The sequence below is a fragment of the Echeneis naucrates genome, chromosome 6 (genome assembly GCF_900963305.1).
Source record: "Echeneis naucrates chromosome 6, fEcheNa1.1, whole genome shotgun sequence".
NCBI lineage: Eukaryota > Metazoa > Chordata > Actinopteri > Carangiformes > Echeneidae > Echeneis > Echeneis naucrates.
The window spans coordinates 5603603-5626599 of NC_042516.1; the positions used below are offsets into that span (position 1 = coordinate 5603603).

Genomic DNA, 22997 nt, shown 5'->3' on the forward strand with positions numbered 1-22997 from the left:
CTGACCCTCCCAAAATTGCCCATTCTGACTGATTTAGTGTATTTTAGTGTTATGTTAGCTGTGTTTCTGCACCCCTCATGGAAGATTATACAAACTTTCAGATATGTCTGGAGTGTCTCCCAGAGTAACTCCCAGATCCCTGTGGAGTTGCTTGTATCAAACATATTTTTATTTGCCTGTACAGATATTCTGAAAAATTAGGGGCCCATTCTACAGTGTCTTCAGTTTTCACTCAGCACGCTGTCAAAGACAAACATCCTGTGACCTGCTGCTTTCTGGAGTGAATGGCCTAACTTGTTCAAGCTATCAGAAAAACCAATTTAAATCAGACAACCTAGGAAAAAGCATCTTGCACAACATGTTGAATCTTCAAATGGGTGGGCTCTACTCCTGTCAGCCATGAACAGAAATCTACTCACCAAAACTAGACTGGTAAAACCTAGCCTTGTCTGCTGAATCAGCTGAATCAGAAAACCCGTGTTGAAATTGTTTTTAAATTCAGACTCATTTAGTCTTTTGCTGTTGTTGTTGTTTTTTTTCTCACAGCAAAATTTTAGAAAAATGTGTTGCAACTTCTCCAGTGTGTCTATATCTGCTTACTGATGTCATCACAAAGCTGAGACTGTGAGATCATGTGAATTGCTACATTGCTTCTTTATTGCTCCCACCAAAAGAATAATTTTAATATTCTGCACAGTGTGATGCACCATTTTCATGTCTGAATGCTAATAAATATTCCTTTTCAATACATTTGTTGTCAGTTTGGGTTACTGAGTGATGAGAGGAAAAATGAATTTGGATGATTCTACTAGAAGGCTGCAATAAAACGAAATATGAAAAAAGCTTAGCGGTCTGAATACTTTCTGTACTTTCTGCACTGTATGAGTGACTGACTGAGAAACTGAGGCCACACAACCAACAGCTTAAGAAACTGCTGGCTAATAAAGAAAAGCAACAAAACAGCCAAAACTATAAAACACTTAATAACTCAGTGGTGGAAGACTGCGTGGTTTGGGGCAATGAGAGAAAACGGCATCATTCACTTCCTGCTCACAGCAGTGAGAAATAAGTGGAAAAACCTCTTAATACAAATTAAGGTCATTTGCTTGGAAATAAACTGTTTCATACGTCAAGATAGAGAATGATGTTATGAGTGTGACTCACCTTGGTCTTCTAAATATCAGGCCATACTGCTGGCAGGCCAAGCCCACAGTGGGAGTATAAATGATGGGCATAAACCTTTCAATATCTGACAGCAGGACCCGATAGAAAAGCTTCTCATTGCGATCCTGGAGCCCCATCAGGAACACATATCTGGGAATGACAGGGAGGAGAATTTAGGAAAACACATCATCTTAATCCTTGACATCTTGAGGACTTATACCTGCTGAACTGAAGGGTTTATTGAAATCAGATGCTAAATCCAGTGTGTTTGTGAGTGAAATGTACCAGAGAAGTTGGAGACTACAATAGGTTAAGGTTTTTGGTAAGATCGCACCCCGATACATACCAAACAAAAGTGTGGCACCATGAAGATTTTCGTTGTAGTTGGAATTAGGAAAAATACACACAATTAAAACTAGGCCCTCAAACAACCTTTTTTTTCTGATGGTGGACGACTGAGAACTAAAGGTTTGCATATGATCCAAATTAAGAGGAACCACAGAAGAAAGGGCTCTATTCCTAATCAGAGTTTCCATAAAGCCACGAGCACAAGGTGCCTCTTGTTGAGGGACTGAAAGGCAGGTTAGTGACACAGCAGCTGTATATACAGCTGTGGTGACAGCTGCTCTCGAAGAAAACAGTTTTCATATTACCAAACCCAAGTAGTTTTTGGCATATGTAATTTATCATATGAAAATTTTGCATTTTCCATATAAATATACCACAATAACCCAGTCATCATTTGCCATTTAGAACAAAGTATGGTTTTTATGTGTGTATACATATAATTTCTTGACTATTCCAGATCCTCCAACCTCATGTGAAACGTTTTGTCATAGTAACAGTTTGCTGAGCTCTTATGAGGTTATGTGATAGCATCTATCCTATCTCATGTGTCCAAATGGACGAACTCCATTGGTTCCATGTGAAATACTACAAGCCACTGATGGAGGGGAAGTATTACGTGGTTGTCTGACTGCAGCAACATGATGCTACCCTTGTCACACTGTCACAAGAGAGACTGGGATTCACATCCACCATCCAATCTCTGGTTACATTTAGGCTACACAGCAACTTTGGTTAAGGTTAAAGAGAGATTGTGGTTTTGGTTAAATGTAAATGTGCACATGGTGCCTAAATCCCAGTGTACTTTCCTATAACAAACCAGAACACAATATTGCGGGCGCCTAAGCCACAAATACGCTTTAATGCCAAATATTTTGGTGGGAAATATGTTGCTCGTGAACAATTCAATAATATCTTTGTAATCAACAGACTATATTTGTAACTTCTCAAATGTATAAAGCAACATTTAATCATAATCAAGAGAAAGAAAAGTCATTACATCAAAAGGACTTCTCACCATAAACGCCTGTAGTCTTGTATTATATGTGTAAAATTGTAATATCATGAAAGCTTTTATGTAGTTGTAAAAGGGTGCTTGAGAAATTGTTTGTCCAGAAAAATATTTTTCACTTCCTGTACCTCAAATGTAATAATGTGCTGCTTTTATTTTGAAGTTTTGAAGAGGCCACTTTGTACTAAAAGGAAAAGAAATTTACCTTTTTTTTATTTGATGAGCTCCTTTATGGAATAAATATAAACATAACTAATATAATAGGAGAAAACGATTGCCAAGTTGAACAAAAACAGAAAACAGATGTTTTTCTTTATGTGTATTGTGTTCTATGCCTCTTTGAACAACAGTGTAATGACATCCCTAAATCAAATACTAGAACACAGTGCCACAGTATGAAGGAGTTTGTTTTTGATTTTACGTTGACAGACTCTGAGGGTGGTTTGTTTGTTTCTCCAGTCTTTACCTTACAAGGTCTCAACACTACCCATACCCGGGAAACCGGAATATTATATTTACGGCACACAGCTTTCTGTAAAGCTGTATCCATGCTGACTTGTTGACTGCAGTGTTTCATTTAAAGTCAAACCTACTGAGGCAGCCAGTAAACAATCTTCTCTTGCTCTATTTTAGCATGAATGATCAACCGGCTCTGCTCTGTTCAGCGTCATTTTTTTTGTGCCTGCTGTCTAACAACCTGAATGCCTACGAGGTTTTATATTTTATATACTGCAGTATTTGATCCATTTCCTCTGTTCACAACACAGTACACAGTACCTACTGTGAGGTACTGAACTCACTCCATCATCGCAGATCATAAACAGAGTTGTTCAGTAGCTTCTCACAATTCTTCAAAACCCCAACAAATTCCACTCACAGAAAACTACTGGCGTCTAAATAACTGGTTAAAATGGAATAAGTAGTAACAGTTTGACGTGATGATCATTAAAAAAAAAAAAAAAAAATGAAAGCATCCAGCAGTAACTACCAAAGAAGGATTGAGAGTTGGGGAACAGACTCTGTGTAAACACAGCAGGTTTTAGCAACAACATCAAATAGCAGTCCTTAATCCAAAACCCAAAACTGGAATTTACCCCAGCCTGAGAGAGATTGTCAGTGACATTGATAGGGCATGGGAATGGAAATGACAAGCTCATAATGATTGTTTATAGATGTTGACGCTGTCATGTTGCTATGCTGGAAAATCAGGCTGCTGTTAGGAAGTTTTCTTGTTCCTTTTGACCCTAAATCTTGAGTCACAAGCCGTTCACTCATCCTTGACATTAGAAGTGACAGTAAATGGACCGGTTGGCTGAGAAATAAGCACTGGGATAAGAGGCAGTCTGACATAGAAATAATATTAAAGCTGCGACATCTGATGCAAAGCAAGCAAGGCTATGACTTCAGTTTGAGGCCTGATCTTGTTTTTAAAGAGCCCAGACTGAAATGTTTGTATTTGGTGCGCTCATTACATAATGCCGACAGCTATAATTCCAAAGCATCTAATGAAGCATGCAGAACTGGGCTGAAGTTTTCATTGGTCGCAGTGGAGGTTATAAAAACGTTGAGATGAAGGAGCACAGGGAGGAGAAGGAGAGCAGAGAAGAGAATAATTTCGAGACCTCTTCAGTGAAATATATGGTGCTAGGAGATGGCTGTAGATCTCCAAGGGCCAATCGCTAATCTGCCTCTCGGGTTTTGAAGCCTTCCAGATGTTAAATGTCTCAGTGTGCTCAGAGGCAGGAGACTCCTCTGGGGGAGGGGGTCACCTAAAATTCAACTCAGCTGACTTGGACCAGAACAGGATAAAAAGGCATGCAGTCATTGTACCATAAGGAGGTTCCTCAAAGTTTTTTTGTTACCTGTCCAAGTCATCTCTCTTCATGTCATAGTTTTTGAGCACTCGGAGCAACTGGACGTCCTGGCTGATAAAGCAGGGAGGCAGCAGGCCGTGGATCCCCAGCTGAAGGCGCTCCTCCAGGGAGAACGCCATGCCCTGCAACACACAACACACAAGCCATCTTCTTTATTCTCCGCCATCATAAAATTAGCAGCATCACCCTAAGAGGATCCAGTGCCCCAGGTGGTAAATGTCTTGCTCAAGGGCATGTCAGCAACAGATGATTTGAGATGTAACTTCCTGAAGGCAGGTCACGCATGTTGCCTGTTAAGTATGTTTTTCCAGCTGATCTCAATGTCTAAGCCAGCGACCTTCACATACCTGCTTTACTAACCATGAGGTATCTGAATCCGCCATGACTGACAGCCTGATATACAACACAGGACTGCGAAGTCTTTGAAGACAAATTTCAATGGCATGTTGAGGTGAATTGGGATACCTTATTCTAGGGTGGTAAATGACAGTGTTTCCATGTGTTATATGCTGTGTGCTCAGGGTTCTTATATAGTTTCATCAAATCAAAAATCAAATGAATTTGTATAGCGCGAAATCATAACAGAGTTACATCAAGGCACTTTACACATAGAGCAGGTCTAGACCAAACTCTTTATAAAATTATTTAAAGAGACCCAACAGATCCCCCCGATGAGCAAACACTACAGTGGCAATAAAAAACTTCCTTTAAGAGGCAGAATCCTTGGGCAGAACCAGGCTCGGGGGGGGGGGGCCTCGACCGGTTGGGTTTAGGGAGGGAGAGAGAGAGGCATGTGTGGGGGTAGCGTAGGGAGAGAATGAGAGCAGATGAAGGGGATATATTTCATGTTAGCTCACCAACAGTGGAAGTTAGAATTATACACGTACATTTTTAATAACTGTTTTGAGAGGTTTACTTCACAGCATTTCAGCAAAATAACCAATTGTATACAATTTCCCATAAAATCCATTCCATCAAAAAAAAAAAAAATCAACTTCATTATTGCTTTATTGGAACTGAAGCACTGACCTTTTTATTTCTTGCAAAAACAGAAAAAAAAAAACAAAACAGTCAGCAGCGTAGAGACGTTTTAACTTTCCTGAGTTAAAGTTTTTCATCTGCAACAAATTGGTTTAAATCAAAAACAAAATACCCCTGCAAAGTTTTTCAGGACTGAATTACAGGCAAAAGTAGCCTTAAAGGAGCTGATATTTTCTATTTTCTACACAGCCAGGAAGGAATTATTCTCCAGTCTAAGTGCTGAATCTTCAGTCTGGAGGAGAATGAATGAAATGCTAACCTGGGCTGAGAGTGTCTGTCTTTTAAGGGCCACAGCAACCCACGATAAAATAGTATAACGGCCAAGCAGGTTAGCACTGTTGCCCCAAAACAAGAATGTTGCGGCTTCAGTTCCCAGACTGGGGCTTTTCTGTGAGTAGTTTGCGTGTCCTCCCCGTGCCGGCGTTGGTTTCCTATCACCGTTCAAAGACATCATGTTTGGGTTAATTGGTGACTCTAAACTGTCTGTAGGTCTGAGTGTGCATCTGAGTGGTTGTTTGTCTCTGTCTGTCTCTGTGTGTTGGCCTGGTGATGGACTGGTGACCTGTCCAGGATATACCCCCCCAGTGTGAGCTGGCATTAGCACCAGCAACCACCCGTGAAACAGATAAGCGGTAGAAGATAGATGAATGATTGAATGAATGAATGAATGAACACCAAAACATGAAGTGATATATATTTTTTTTGTAATTTAATTTTTATAATAAGATATTTTATTTTCTGTCTGTCTGCCCATTTTAATCACAGCCAGGCTTGCTGTACTCTTGGTGTTTACCTCACTGACTTGGCTACGCACTGATAACTCAGCTTGACCCTATAGAGCAAATGAATACTTCGGAAAATATTTACCAGTCCTTTCTATTCAAACATTCCTGAGTGATGAAAGAAACGGTGGGTCAAATGTGTCCTCTGTTCCGTCAGGGTATTTACTCTCAGAGACGTTTCCTGTCAGCCCCTCTGTGTTCAGAGAGGTTGCTGTTATCTCGCACACAGGTGACATATCTGCTTTTACACACCGAGGCCCTGCTTCACTTTCCCCTTTACTTTAGTTTCTATCTTGCTCACCCCTGAACTCTGAATGAGAAAATTACACACGTTTGGTCTGAAAGTTTGCACTCTGATGAGAAGGGAATCAGCTCACTGCCGATAGGTGGTGTGCCGGGTCACATAATATAAAAAAGATCACCTGTAATGATGATGTAGTTATACTAAATGGTACCCATAACACCACCTACGAGCATCAAGTCTGTATTTAAAATGGAAACGGCATTCTCAACTATGATGATGTGGTGGCCATCAGGAATTCTTAATCCTTTCATCTTTAAAAGAGCAGCAACCTGTTGCTAACTGCTGAGACAGAAGCAAAGTCGTGCTGCAAAAGTCTCGGTTTTGATCACGTCCAGGGATGCTTGACACTGCCGCCACAATTTGCTGAATTTTCAAGCCACAAGCACTAAGTGTGTATGTGGCCATCCTAAAAATGTAAAAAAAAAATAAAAAAGCGCTTGATCACACAAGACATGCTGTTAGCAGGAAGGAGAAAAGCATATGGTACCAAATAAGACATTTGGAATAAAATATAACTTTTTTGACCTCAAACGAAACATCAGTGATGACCATAGAAAAACTTCCAAATCTTTTTAACTTCCATTATTTTGAATAAAAAAAAAAACAAACAAAAAAAACAAAAAAAACAAAAACAAAAACAGACTGCTTACATTTTATTTAGATATAGTTGCAATTACACAACCAACGTATCTAAGAATGCCTGACAGAAGGACATTGGTTATTTTAGACACTACAGTAGGAGTCCCGATCTAACTGTCACTTGCCGAGGGCCGACAGTTTGTACTTAACGGACCTTAAATAGGCAGAAGCATCTCTGAATTACAACTTTCCCCAATTATCAAAAAAGATTTTCTATTTTTCAGAGAGTCAGCTGCTCTCCTCAGACTTCATGTGTGTGTTTGTCAGCCACTGCTGGCCATGAGGGATATGGAGGAAAGTCTTAAAATACATGAGGCACGCTGAGCTTAATATGAGGCTATAAAATGAGATTCATTCCTTACACAGACTCACTGCTCTCTGCTCTGTCATTAGCTGAGATACACTTTTACATTCTCCTTTGCGATCTCTGTGAGACGTCCGGACCTTCCTGACAGTTAGACCAGAACGTTAAAATGTTGGAAAAGGAAACCACTTATACACCCACATAAACAGGTGAACTTCTTTTTGCACCACTTGCAGAGAATGATGATGAGGAAGTTTAGGTACATGTTAAAAAAGGGTGTATACTCCTTGAGTCATCATTGATTTAATGCACCACCTGATGAGGATGCGACATGACCCATGACCTCCCACTGGGAGTGTTATGCCCCTGTGCAGCCTCCAGTGTCGACCTCTATATTCGCTTTGGAGGACCTATTTTGACTGGAGGACTTCATAGCCCTGCCTGGCTCTCCTCACAGTCCCTGAGAATCGCCAAGTGAAGAAGCTGAACCTGCTGTTGGAGGACTTCGCAGTGCACAAAGTTCACAGTAGATACTCAGCCGAACTGTGCATGCTCTGTGTTTTACTTTAATGTGTGTGTTTGTGGGCACATTGTGGTGTCCATGCTGTTAACTGTCTGCCTTGGTCATGTTCAATTCTCCAAGTGCACCGTCTGTCACAGTCCACAGGATTTCCTTTGTTGGTGTTTTGATTTGTCCTCTTGTGTAGTTAGTTCCATTCAAGACACACTGAGGAGGGTTGCTGTACATTTGTAGCTGATAAGCAGTTAAATTCATAATTAGCATGCAAACCTTTCTTCAAGCAAGGAACTGTGGTTCATACCCGGACATGTCAGGTGGTGTCCACATTTAACAGCCTTTCTCTCCAAATTCTTTAACATTAAACCTCAGATGAAGGGAGGTATGGCAGGGGATTTTGAACTGTTCTCTTTTTTATTTATTAATATATATATATTATATATATTATATAATTTATATATTCTTATTCTTCGCACAATAAAGGGAAGGATAATGAACCAACTATGAAGTCACAACTCAAGCACAAACCTGGGAGTTGTCTTTTTTGTTGGGTCAGACATCACTTTATATGAATCCATTAATCCAGTCACTTTTTCTTACATCTGGCAAATTGATTAATTTGGTCAATTTTTGGACATTAAAGTGTACCACACCTCATTTAGAACAGTTATGCAGCTATGGACCCTGAAAGGCTGCCATTTTCCCATGTGAAACTGATACCATCATACAGTTGGTCCTCAAATGCCAATTAATGGAGCAGGCCACTTGGTGATACAGAGGGCGCTGGGGGGAACTCTGGCCAGTCCTTCATGTCAGGAAATACAGCTGGTTGGGTCACAGCCAGGTAATTGTGATGGAGGGTGGAAGGTGGGGGGATGGAGGAAAAAAAAAATTGTAGGGGGGTTTGCGAGATGGGGGTTTCATTGCATGCAAGATTAGCAGTGCATGGTTCGTCGAATTTGGGCAGAAAAGTGTGGGAACTGTGACGCCCGATATAAACATCTCTCTGATTTCTTACTTGGACACTGAACTGTGAACAGACCTGCCACTCACTTCTTGTCTTATCCACTGGACTCTTCCAGTCCAGCCCCTTCCATGGACCTCCAGGAAAAACAATATAGGATGAAGAATATATGGGCCAAAACTAACAAACAGTCAGTTCTTTCTAACAATATTCACACAATGCATTTTATTCCTTGACATAGTTAAAACACCCTTCAAAACACAATCCTGGATTTTTGTTGCCCTACCAGTATAAATGGCTAACCAGTTCCCGGTTGGCTCGTAATTGTTTAGTATCATGCTAAATGAGCCACACGTGTAATAGATGCAGAGCTTTATCAAATACAGATTGCCAATGTTTCCCTTAGCTCCATGTTCTAACATACACACCTAAACCTCAAAACAACAAGAAGAATGCACACGCACTGGCACATGTATACACACACGTCCACCCTGTTTCTTTGTTCAAATGTTCCACGGCTGTAAAGCCTGCCCCCCTCCCCTGGATTGCTAAACTGGGCAGGGCAGGATAAACCCACGAAAGCTTCCACATGTCCCTAACCACATCTGAAGTGCCCGCACCCTGTGCCAACACATGTGATGCCCGCAGCTCCATGTTCCAGAAGCCGTGGTAACAAACCAAACCTGTAATCTGCCCACTGGGCTGTGCCATCCCTTAACCTCGGACTGCTGCCATGCCCACCCCAAAACACTGAGAGGAGAGGAAACAGCTAATTAGTTTGCCAACAGGCCAAACGAAAGAGCAGCTCGCGTAAGGTCGATAAAAAGCCTTTCTGTGCTTCCCATGGAGTTCAAAGGGTGGGCTTGTTGAAACCTTTAAGTGTAAAGATTGAGAAGGTTAGACACACCGCTACCTCAACCTTTTAATTTTTCTCTGCAACAACCACACAGAGCTCTGTGTTACGGTGGCGCCACTCCCTTCATTTCATTTACAGGACACTTAAATGCCTTTATGCCACATATCACAATACGGCCACGGCTCATATATTTTTCTCACACACTACTGTCTCTTGATGTGTTCGAAAGTGATTGCATGATAGGCATAATGTGAATGTAAAACACCATGGCGGGATACACTGGATGAGTGGAAGAAATTCCAAAACATGCACTGAAGAAATGGGGCCAGTGATACAGTTTCACATTGAAGGCGGAAAACATAATTTTACACAACTGCTGATGTAAGCAACTCAAAGCGGGAGAATTTGTTATGTTAGGTCTGTTTTATTTTGATCTGCTGCATGTTTGTCATGTTGTCAGTGATACAAACCACAGGCATTAGTTTTAAGAGATGTGTTTAAGAGAAGGCAAGAAAAAGTCTGATGAGAGCTTTTGCCCAATTGTACTATGGAAAATAAAGTATTTTTGAGTTTTAGCAAGGGCAAAACATTAAAATATGTCCTCTCCTAACTAGAATTTGATTATTCTTATTCACATCAGTCTCCAGCGAGTCCGCCAACTTGTTTCAATTGCAGATACAGCTGTTAAAAATAGCAATATGCTGTACTTCCAGATACAACAGCATAGGCGGAATAGTGGGCTGAAGAGTAGTTAAACAAATAAATCTTACATCTTAGACTTCTGTTTAATTTAGTCCAATACACAACAAATCTCACCCCTTTGTGTTACTCAGTGAAGTGGAACACCATGGCTTTATTCTCAGACAGCATTGTTGATTCAAACACCTGACATGTAACAATCCAGCTCCAGCAATCCAGCCAATTGTTCCTAATTATGCAAAATAAAGCAAAAGCGAGTTGAAAATTGTTTTATCTATTGCCTTCATACAGTATTTGTATAGTTTTGTTCATTGCTGTTTTACGCTACCTCCTTGGACAAGTCTCCACTGCAGTGACTCTAGTAGAGTACAGATCTGTGGCTGGAGGTATTAAGGGGACAGATGTTGAAACAAAAAAGCATGTTGTGACATATTGTGAATTGCCATGTTATCCAACACTATTTCTAATGTGATTTTGAGAATTTTGCTGGGATCGTCTCACTGAATACGTCATTTCAAATATACATCCAATTGTCTCTTCCCTCCGCAGTCGCTTTTCCCTTTTTAAACAAAACTAAGGTTGGTTGATTTACCATGAGTCTAACCAGTTTATGTTTATGTGTTGCCAAAGAAAAGGCCTGAAACTACCTCAGTCCAGTTCCTTCTCCTACCCTGTGTGTTGTGTGAGCCGCAGCTTCAATGGAAGTGCCCTCTGGTCTGGGAGAAACAAACCCTATTGAGAGAGACCTAAGCTAACACGATTGAGAGGCCTTTCTCCATTGAGCCTCTCACAACCACGGTTGTGGATCAGACACAGAGACAAAAGCCCACAGGCCCTCAACAGGGAGAGGGCTCAAATGTTTGGCACTGAGATACGGGCCTGGCAGAGATGTGTGTGGCCATAGAGCACTTCTCTATTCAGCCCTGTGTGGGAGAGGGAGGTCTTTCTTTTCATGAGGGAGAGCTGAAGCACTACAGAGATGGCCTTCTTGTATGACTTGTTTATCAGTAATACCACTTGCTGAAAGTGATGTCTAGTGATAGCCATTTTATCCCCGCTTCCCCTCCTTCATCTGCCTTACATTCATGTTTCATTAGTGCCACCACAAATTCGTTTTGTTATTCTGAAGGTTGAACTTAATGGTTCAGGTCAAGTCAGCAGTATTTATGTGGCAGTTTGAGAGCGTTTCTGGGAGGAAGACGGAACAAAGACTAAATGGGTGATCACAATAGACTGGAATCAGGTGAAGCACAACAGCCACACCAATTAGCTATAAAAGTAATAAAGAGATGTCAGCGGTGTTTATGCAGGTCTTTAATCAACGTTCAGACAGGAAATTTATTCTGCAGGGAGGTGAGTCTGATCTACAGTCTGGAGCGTGGACACGTGTAATGAATCCTCACTGCAACTCAAAGCCTTCAGACAGTCAAATCTCAAGGATTTTGCTTAGCCCCAGGCACAAACCACAGATCAACACCAAGATGTTAAAAGTGATACATGTGGTCACAGTGCTGAACACAAACCAGACAACAAAGAGGAGTAGATGTAAGAGAAAGAAACCCAAAAAACCCAAGTGGGAACAAAAACACCAAAATCCAAGGAAGCACTGGAGCATGATGAATGGCAAAGGAGGACACACCAGGCTTATCACAGAATGACAAGATGGGAGAAAACAATTAAACACACAATCAGGCATTTAACACATGTTAAACACATTAGGGCAGACAATTTAAAGGACACAAGACAAAGACAGGAAGTAATTTAGCATGAAAAAAATGAGGGAAGTACTTACAAAACAAAATAACTGTCCAAACAAAAACAGAAAGTGCAAAGAAATACATATATTTTTGGTGGGGTGATGGCAATTGTGATAGTGCTATGCAAAGCAATTTCAGATGGAATGCTTTCCATTTTCTCTGAAAATATACAAGATGTGTCAATTTGGCATCAAACATGTTTAATGATAATGCTATTTTTGTATGCCTTTGTACCAAGCAAGCATCTTCCCTTAACTACAACACTTACAGATCAAACAATGTCCAATGCAAAATGAGACATATCTTTCACCTTCACCCAGAGAACAGCAGCTCCTGATTACGTTTTTGATGAACTATGCAGAACTATGCAACTAGGCTAAATGTATCCAAATATAAAGTGTCCTCTCGGGCAGATCATGGCAGTTGTTCAAAGAGCAAAAGAGCAATTCTTAAACTTAAATCAAGCACACAACCATTGCGGCATGCTTGAAAGAAGACATGAAAACATGATTATGGTTGACTGCTGAATGAGAGTATTTGAGAAAAATTAAATTAAATCTCTGCCATAACAACATGGCAAGCACTATGAATATTGTATTGTGTTTTGTCATTTCCTCAACGAAGGTGGTTTAGGCAGTGACCTACAAAAGGAATGGTGCTGTATATAATTACTACTTGGAGAGCAAAGAGCTGAACACTTTTGTGCTGGCAGCACAAAGAAGCACTTCTTCAATGGCTGCCAATACAAAAGTTGACTTTGAATAAACCTGAAATGAAACTAAGGTGGGGGATGAAATTTGCGTAACACTGAACAGAACTGTGAGAAAATCATCTGCAGTGGTTGAGCTCGCCCACACTGTTGTTCCACCATATAACCACTGTTTTTGAATTCACTTCTCGGGGTGATGTCAGAAACTCCTCTGAACGGCAACTTCTCTGCAGCTGACCAAACAGGGAGCAGAGCAATGCAGAGGCTCTTCCTATAAACACCGCCATCAGCGCCATCTATTCTACCGCACTATTACTGCCACGTGGAATGAGCTTCAGAAGGAGACTGTTTGTTACAGTTAGACGCTGAGGCTTCAGCATCCCAGTTAATCATAGGAATCGGTGCACTCAGCAAAGGAGAACAGCATCCATCAAAGGAAGAGAAACAAACAACAAGACGGGGATTTGGATTTGGCATTAAAGTAGAGAGGTTTCTTGCACTGAGGTCTCAGACATACGCACATGAACACCTTTACTCTTAACCCTGAATATAATATATACCACAGGCATGCAAAGTAAGCACATTTGGAAACCAAAGCTCATGCAGGAGACCAGCATATATTAAGAGTCAGCAGAAGTTAAATTAGAAACTTGCTATCACAGGAAGTCTCCCGATGAGCTCCCGGGATTAGCCAACAGTGACCCACACTGGAGGAGGCTCTGGCCAACAGCTGGAGGAAAGACTGAGTCATACGCCTCCCCTTCTCCATTCCCACTGCTGTTTATAAACACACGTGCCGGTATGCATGCACATGCGTATACATGCAATGCTATCACAGCAAAGTTAATGCAGAATTAAGTGAAATCTTCCTAAACAGACAAGGACTTGTGCTGATGCATGAGAATTTACAGTGTACATACAGATATACACGCCTCTGATGCTTCATAAACACACACACACACTACACACTAAGCTCCACTAAATCCTGATTCGGAGCAAAAGACATGAAGGGTGAGTCCATTTAATCCTGCTGCAGGAGAAGACCCACGCTCCACGACATCCTCATTGTCCAGCAGCACACCATGGACTCCTTTTGTTGTATCAGGAGCAGTATGTGTGTCTAGACTCTATGAAAACAGCTGGTGGGAGTAAGAGTGTAGCTACCCCAGTGGAATGACAGATTTATCCCATAGTTATCATAGTTGGGATTAGAGGACAGAGTCCAAATATGAGGGAAATGGAAATGGTCGGCTGAAGGGTGACAAAAACAAAGCGAGAGTGCGGGAAAAGAAACAAAGAAAGTGGGAGGAGTGTCTTGTGTTCAGTTCAAAGGCAAACTGATCAGACCACCAGCATCTGGCCAGTGGGGGACGACTGGTTCAATGGTTCAATGGAAGTAAAAGACGAGTAGGAAAGGACCAATATTCATTGCCAGTGGTGGACGAAGTACTCAAACACCGTACTTAAGTAAAAGTATAAATAAACAGAGAAAAATGTACTCTCGTAAAAGTACCACATTAACCTTTTTACTTGAATAAAAGTAAGTAAGTACTTGCTTTCAGATGTATTTAAAGTATTAAAAGTATTTGCTGAATGAATTGCCTAATGCAGTGGTTGCCATTTTAATTAGCAATGATACAGATGATGCTACTGGTAGCACTGGCATAAATCTCATATCAATTATTTGAAAGGTTATTGGTCTTATTGTGTTTGTCCTCTTTGACACAGTTCACACATGGATTCGTGATTCTGTGAATTAGAATGATTTATTTTTTGAGAATTGACCTACAGAGTTAAATGCCACCGACAAAGGACACTGCTCATACCTATTAAAGTTTTTATTTTACTTTAAAAACAGCCATCTAATGCAAAACTATTGTGTTATAGTTATATTATCTTAGATTACGTAAATCCCTTCAGGACGAAACAGGATTTCTTCTTTGATTATGACTTATTATACGGTTACAAAACAATAAATGAAACTTCACATATTTCTGTTTTTAATGATTTTATTGTCCTGTCATTGTTCCTGCCGAGAAGCATATTCCTTCTACCAAACAGAACTTTAAAGTTTCAGTTGTTGTGTAGCTACATGTTAGATACAGACCAAGAATTTCTGTTACGATAGTGTGAACAGACTACTTGCAGAATGACATGAAGGGTGTGAATCAAAAGCACAAAACCCCTTGCCAATGTCATTAATTTTCCACAGCGGCCATTTTAAACCTTTAATGCCCTGGCTAAGACAAAAGCAATGAACAAAATAATTTCTTTGCAGATTTCATTTCCTTTGGTTAATAAAAAAAACAACAAAATGTAAAAAAATTCAAGTTTTTAAAATCTTGAGATTTGTCGTAAATGCATTAAAATACACTCAAATATCAAAATGTGCTCTACCAAATGGTTCAAATGGCCATCAAATATCAGATGGCCCGTTCAATTCAATAGAATTCTCTGCAGCCTTCTGTGGAACCATATAATAGCTTAAAATAAGACAAACAAACGATAAAACCTGCAATGTGACTGGAACATAGAACGCAACGCATTGTACAATTGTGGAGTAGGAAGTATTGAAATTTGCTGTAAAAGGTAGTGAAGTAAAAGTCAAAAGTACCCACAACTAAATCTACTTAAGTACAGATACATGAAAAACGCATTTAGTACAGTAACGAAGTAATTGTACTTCATTACATTCCACCACTGTTCATTGCACTTTTAGGCTGTGATCAGCCAGCCAGACAAGCTTGTTATATAACAGCAAAACCACCTAACCACTCACCAGCACCACCACACTCAGCTCAGCTCAGCCTCTCTCTGGTGCTGCCACGTAGAGACGGGGAGAGAAAGGTCCACCAGGCAGCAGGCAGCGCCTATCAGAGGCTGTTTTCTGCTCAGATGTGGTTTGAGCTACCAGGCAGATGACTCATTTAAAGCTGCGCAGGGCTCGTTTGTTTGGTAACATTCCAGTCAAAGTCAGAAAGTGAGACTCAGACAGCGAAAGAGCTCACCAGCACTACCAAGGTACATGCGTACCATCAAATGAGGTCAGTAGACGGAAACCTGCCAGGACACAGGAAGCAGCAAAGCTATAAAAGGCACCATTAACATGTTAACATGAGGTACACTCATCAGTAATGGGGAAACTTTTCAGCACCTCAAACAAATTTACACTTTTTCCTCTCATACAACAGTTACACATGTGATACTCATCTACTGTGTATTCAAGCTGCAATCAACTCACTGGATAACCATATGAATCCATGCATATTGTAATATTTGCACAGCCATGTCATATCACGAAAGCTATGTAGCAGTCTGTAAAAATGACTCGTCATTACATTCACGTTGAAAAAAAGCTATTCTCCTGTTCTATCAATCTTCATTTGGACAATTAAACTCCCAGCCATAAAATTCTGCGACAAAAATACGTCAGTTTTGAAATGTTGCCGTCTACAGCTGAAATGTGCACTTAGCAGTTTTAATACAAAATATTAATGTTGGGCTTCAAAAAAAACAAAACCCTCTTGAGTCAAACTATTAAGGAGATGGAAAAAATGAGAGAAATAAAGCAGGTGCTAAACCTCTATAGTGCAGTCTTTAGAGGTTTCCAGCGCCCAGCAGGGACAGCCAACAAAGCTTAGTTTAGTGACGGACGATGTATTCTTTTACATTTCACATTAAAGGAAGTGGATAAGTGTGTGTTGGAGGAGTGATAAAAGGGAAGCGAGAAAGTGGGAGTGGAGAAAATGAATGTATTCATTCCTTGGAGTATACATGTGTGTGTTCATGCTCACTCTCTGCATTTGATCTGAAAAACATAAAGTGCCTATGTATCTGAAAGGAGCCAGACAGGTTCTCGTCCAACACAAATGCTGACCCCCATACTCAAACCAATGTCCCGTCTCTTTGGACTCATTTTAGTCTCCCCGGACATATTTACCCTCCTCACTCATAAATCATCTCTACCCTTCCATCTACCTCTTCTCTCTTTTATAAGAGCCACTTACAAAGTCCAGAGTGTGAGCTTGACAGCATGGTGGCTGCCGATCATCCAGCCGCTGCACTAAATTATGGTATTTTTCTGTGGGGAACCAGCTCCTATGTCAACCATCTAAACTGCACACACATGGAATCTGCCTCTAGACGCTCCTGCATTTCTAAAAGATAAATTTGTGGTACTGTCATGGTAAACTTAAACCAAATCTTTTTAAAGACTACATGTGGCACCAACACTTCACAAGAATGCATTTCCTGTTTTAAGGGGGGCAAAACTGCACTCATTGTCTGTGATCCTCATACCAGTCACCCGAAACTATATAAATTCTGGAGGCAGCGGCAATCAAGGGGAAAAAGTAGCAATATAAGAACGACATCCATCCTGAAAGAGAGTCACCCTGCTGTGGCTACAGAGCAGCTCGCATATGGCCTCAGAGAAACGTGACCCAAGCTGTGTCTCAATGTCACACCACATACTGATTTATGACACATTGATTTCCAATAGGTCTATTTGGCATAACACCAAAAAGAAAGATAGACGTGAGAACAACAGAGAAAAGTAAGACATACTACGCAGCCCTTGGCCTATGTGCTTCAGCAGTAGCCATCCTCAGTCACCTCTTCTGTCCAAAATAGAGAGTGTTTAAACATAAAGGGGTCCATGATTGTATTATCTATGTCATCTACCTATACAACACCAAGTCAGTGCATCTAAGTACTCACACCTAAATAAAGAACAACCTCACTATTTAAATTCAATCAAGATAAACAGAGGAAGTTATAATTCTACTTTGTGGTCAGCCAGTCAGAGATTGAAGGAAAGAACCCGGCAGTAATATAAATGAGATTAAATTTTATTTTTCACTTGATTGTCAAATAGTCAAAAGAGGAAGTTGATTATCATCTGTTGGTAGAATCATCCCATATAATCTGGGTGTTTAATTTATTAATTTATTTTATGTAAATAGCCTCTTATAAAACATTTTACCCTTCATTTCGCCAGGCTGCATTAATTTCCTCAAGTTACTTTAGCAGAACAATAACCTGGATACTTCAGCTGCGATGTGACATCATGAAGTCACTAACCCACGATGACGGCTTGTCACAATTTTCATCAATCTGTCGTCAAACTGATTTGTCCTCGTCACCACATCATCTAACAATGTTGGTTTCTCTGACCAACTCCCTGACAAATGCTTCAGCTTGAACTCCCATGTTTAAGATTGGAACAATCATCGCATAATAGAACCATCCGTGCAGCTTTACTTTGTAAATAGCTCAATGGGGGATTCCTCTGAAAGTAGGGCCAGGAAAGAGTGTCTGATTATTTAATGGAGCAGGCGGAACAGTTGGACTTACACCCGGTTAGCATATGTTCAATCCAAGGCCATCAAGGCCAGCACAAAATCCAGTGTATTTGTCTAGACAGGGGTGAGGTAGAATATAGCATGTTCCAATCTGCCAAAAACGCTTGTTAATTTCTGAGAATGTTGACGGCGTGTGAAAAAGGTCTCAAATGTCCAAAGGGTTAGGCTTTTTGCTTGAAATACTGGACATCCCAAGTTGTGGTCTCAATATATCGAGGATAAGAGGCGAGTGAGAGCATGTGAGACATACATCTTAAAGGCAAATAAAAAGGCCTTCAAGTGACCCTCTTGTTTTAACAAGTCAATCATATCCTGACTGACCTCTTCCCTCAGGCAAATATGACCTGCTTCTAGTTCAGCACACGACAGGTGCAACACATTTCCCTGAAAAACTGCAACGCCTCAGTCCTTCTCAGTTTGCTGTGATGGTATGAACTAAAACTAACAAACTCCCCCCTTCAAAGGTCAGTGAAGACATGCACACATTTCATAAAGGCCACCTTGAGGACCTTAAGTATCTTTTCTCACTGACAAGAAGAAAAAGTGAAGCTTTTCCTAAATGCTTCTAATGGCAGAGTGAATAAATGATTTGTTTATGGGTTCTGCCTCCTGCCAGTAGGGGTAGTATCAAAACCTGGAAAACCTTTCACAACCTGCTGTAAATTATTCTGGATGCGTACACTTGCATGCATGAATTAATGTGCGTGACTTTGTGTGTCTTTGCATGAGTGTAAGAGAAAGCGTGCATATGCATGTCCACTCAGTGTACAGAGGAGAACCTTGAAACGCTGCAGCTCTACTTACAGCTGGGCTACACCGTTAAAGGGGATGCTCCCGTTTCGGTGGAAATTCCATTAGACATGGCTACAACATATCTTCTGTAACGACTTTATGCTAAGACAAACATTTGCTCAAGCGGCATAAAGACCACCACTTGCAGGAGAGGATGACATTTTTTAATTTTATATTTATAACCTTCATTCTTCTGTGTGAGTACACATGGCACTCGTGAATTTTGGTAAAGCTTCACGTTTCAGCTACAATCTCCTACGAGTAATTTAAGTGAACAATAAAGTTTGCTATTTTAAGAATCAGAATCAGAAACACTTATTAATAGCCAGGGGAAATTCTGTTAATATAACTGCCCTTAAAACGGGAATGCTCAATCGGTCATTACTTTTATACTCGGGCAATGGCATTACCTGGGGCATTTGTTACACCAACTATGAAAGGTGTAGGATTTGTGAGACAAGCAGGATGACTGTCCATCAAGACAGATTGAAGGTTTCATCTGTTTCTTTACCTGCCTCTGCCTGCTCATCAGCTCCATTGCCCTTACCATTACTAGATTATTACCTGCCTACTCAGCAAAAACACTGTGCCACTCCTCACACACTCTGCCAGATTGTTCTTTGTGCCATGCAGGACATTGCAGTACTCTTCCTTGGACTGATTTCCCATTTCCTATGGTAAACATGCCTGCCTTCTGAACTTGACCTCGATCTTTGCCTGCTCCTTGCCTGTTTCCCGTCTGCCGGAGGGGTTTCTGCTGGCTCAAATCATCACCACGGCTCAAATCATCACCACCGGCTCTGATCTTCTGCCTGCAAAGATCTGGACTTCTCTGAATCAAGTAGTGAAACACTGGTGTGTATTGTGCTTACCTGCACAATGGCACAAACTGTCTCGCCATGCACTGCAAGTGGATGTACGATTTCTGCAATCCCTGCTCATCTGTGCCAAAGTCACTGGTCAGAAACTCTAGATATACAATATCAAAAGTTTGGACACACTTTCCCAAATCAATTCAAATTAGTAGGAATGGGGTTCCATACTCTTGACGGTAATGCATGCTGTGGTTTTTCCTGTGCTGCTGACCTGCCTTTGTGGTGTTTCAATAAAGTGTCAAAACTAATGCTTCCTGGTCCTGAGTTTTACCCATTACATTGTCAGTTTGGGTTAAAAATCAAGTGAGAGCTCATATCAGTGTCAACCATTGTTCTGCTGTTTTGAAGCCAACAAGTCATTAAATTGTCATTGAAATCATGTATGGAGGTGGGGGAGCTGAGGTGGATCTTCAAAGCCGTAATCCAAACTTTGCTTTTCATTCGTGATATATTAAAATCATATATTTCACTTGAAACTAGAGTCTGAGACCATAAAACATATTTACTGAAGTAATAAATCAAGTGAGAATGGGGCCATTTTCTCATCGACTGAAATGCAACAAGGCAGATCGGCGACATTGTGGTTAGCCCTGTTGCCCCACAACAAGAAACTTGTGAGTTCGGTTCCCGGGCCTGGGGCCTTTCTGTGCGCTGTTTGCATATTCCCTGTGGGTTTCCTCCCACCATCCGTAGACATCATGTTTGGGTTAATTGGTGACTCTAAATTGTCTGTAGGTCTGAGTGGCTGTGTGTCTCCGTGTGTTGGCCCTGCGATGGACCAGTGACCTATTCAGCGTGACCCCACCCTCGCCCAGTGTGTGACCTGCAAACGAATAAGCACTAAAAGATAAAGTGCAATGGCTAACTTTTACAGCCAGTAGAGAGGCCCCCTTATGGTCTTTGAGAAAATGCAGGTTTAAGGTACTTCAGCATTGGCTTCACTTAAAGCCACAGGGTCAATGTCCATTTAGACCTGCCCAGAGCACCCAATTTCAAGCAATTTAAAATTAAAGTAAATGTCAGGTATAAATCCCTTGTCAGTTTTGAGCATTGCACTCTTTTGTCTGAATTCAGTATTTAGCAAGCATGTAAATGCATGCTAAAAGTCCATGAAAATGAAATATACAGGTAATTGGCTCAATTGTGTCACTCCACTTGCTACGTTAGCCTGTAATGATAAACACAAAAGGTTTTTATTGAATTGAATTCAATTCAATTCAATTCAGTTGAGGGCAGCACGGCATAGTGGTTAGCGCTGTTGGCCCACAATAAGAAGGTTTGGGTTGGTTTCCCGCCCCGGGGCCTTTCTGTGCTGAGTTTGTATGTTCTCCCCCTGTCTGCGTGGGTTTCCTCCCACTGTCCAAGACAGTGTTTGTCCTTGTGCGTTGGCCCTGAGATGGACTGGCGACCTGTCCAGGGTGTACCCCGCACCTTGCCCAATGTGTGCTGGGATTGGCTCCAGCAGCCCCGCGACCCAGATATGGATAAAGTGGATGAAGATGAGTGAGTGAGTGAATTCAATTGCAGAGATGCATTGATATTGTTCATGGATTTTTCCCGTATCACATTCTACCACTACCCCCTCCCACAGCTCTTCATCGCCCACATAATGACTTGCAGCATAGAGGTCACCAAGCACAACTCATTAGCTCATCTCTCCTCCTGGTGTAAATAGACCATCAGTGCTCAGTGACAGGCAGGGCTGCTCACTGAGCCCAGTAAACCTGCCACAGGGATAAACACCAGACCACCTGTGTGAAGTACCAGACAAAAGGTTCTTTCAATGCAGTGTGTAAGACAACAGCATTAAGTCTGCTGATCACTGCCAGGAAAGTGTGACAGTGACTGGTGTAGCCTAAAGTAAAACGTTAAAGTCAAAGCAAGAGTGTGATTGTGCACTCAAAGTTTAGTATGCACTGTGTGTCAAAGCTCGAGCATTTTTTTAATGGAGGAAAAAAAAAAAAAATCCCACAGTTAATCAGCTGTCTGAGCGTGTCAACTGCAGCAAATATAAAGGTAAGAATTTAGAGGCCCTATCTAATCTTTACGTTTGCTGATCATCCATCTCTTTAAGACAGCACAGGATAAAATGCAGGAATGTATAAGGCATGGATGTCAAATGAGCCACACAAAGACAGCGTTAATGATTTCTAGAATAGAACAGGGACGACAGCTCAATGTCCAGATTGTTCAAAGCCTCAGAAAATGGGGCCATTCAGTTCAACAAATATTTGTCTCCAAGGAAGTCCCTTTTTTGTGGGTTTTTTTTTTTTTGTTTTAGTTTTGTTTTTTTACACAACACTGATGCTACGATACAGTACAAAAAAGACACAGTTCAGTAAAAGGTCACATGCCACTAAATGTTCCAATGAAGGGAAATGAAAAGGAAACAAATACCGATTCAAAAAGCTATAACGTAACAGAGAATGTACTCAACAAAGTAAGAATAAGGCGAAAAGTTTTCCACTTGTGATTAGATGGTCATCCTTAGCATGATTTTAACTTGAACCTGAACTGAATATGAAGAGAAATAACTTTTTGGTCCATGAATATTCAGTTTGAAGTCACATTCTTGCAGGTTCTTCCATTATGTCCAAATCTTGTGGTCTTCTAAGTTCTCCATCTGCTTTCTGCTCTTGCACGGTTAAAGAGGATTGCCCTGTAAATTAAACCCTTTAAATCCATCCTTCCTCTCTGGAGGAAGAGAAAGAACACACATCAGCTCCCATCCCTCTCTTCTCAGGATACTTCAGCCTGGCTAAGCTTTTCCCTGTGAATACCTCCCAATAAATGTTCCGTGGAAGGCCTGCACGTGCACTCCTGTTCCTAAACAAATTTGGTCATTAGCAGGCCGAGCACTGGATCTTTATCCAAATGCATTTATCAGAAAGATAACTTGTGTTTTCTCTATCAACATTTCTGCACTGTATTAATTATTCTATAAGAGCTCTGAGAAAAGCATGCTGACAACAAAATGAGGCATAATCAAGGCAGAACTTG

The 22997-nt window shown here is 41.0% G+C and overlaps 1 protein-coding gene across 1 annotated transcript in view; it reads right to left on the bottom strand.

Moving 5' to 3' along the window:
- The window catches only part of me1 (malic enzyme 1, NADP(+)-dependent, cytosolic), a 71414-nt gene that overhangs the window by 37956 nt on the left and 10461 nt on the right, over nucleotides 1-22997 (bottom strand). The window contains exons 2-3 of the mRNA XM_029504412.1: nucleotides 4384-4517; nucleotides 1165-1314 (exon numbers count right to left, since the gene is read on the bottom strand). Coding sequence (XP_029360272.1) covers nucleotides 1165-1314; nucleotides 4384-4517 — 284 coding nt within the window. The remainder of the gene's footprint in view (nucleotides 1-1164; nucleotides 1315-4383; nucleotides 4518-22997) is intronic.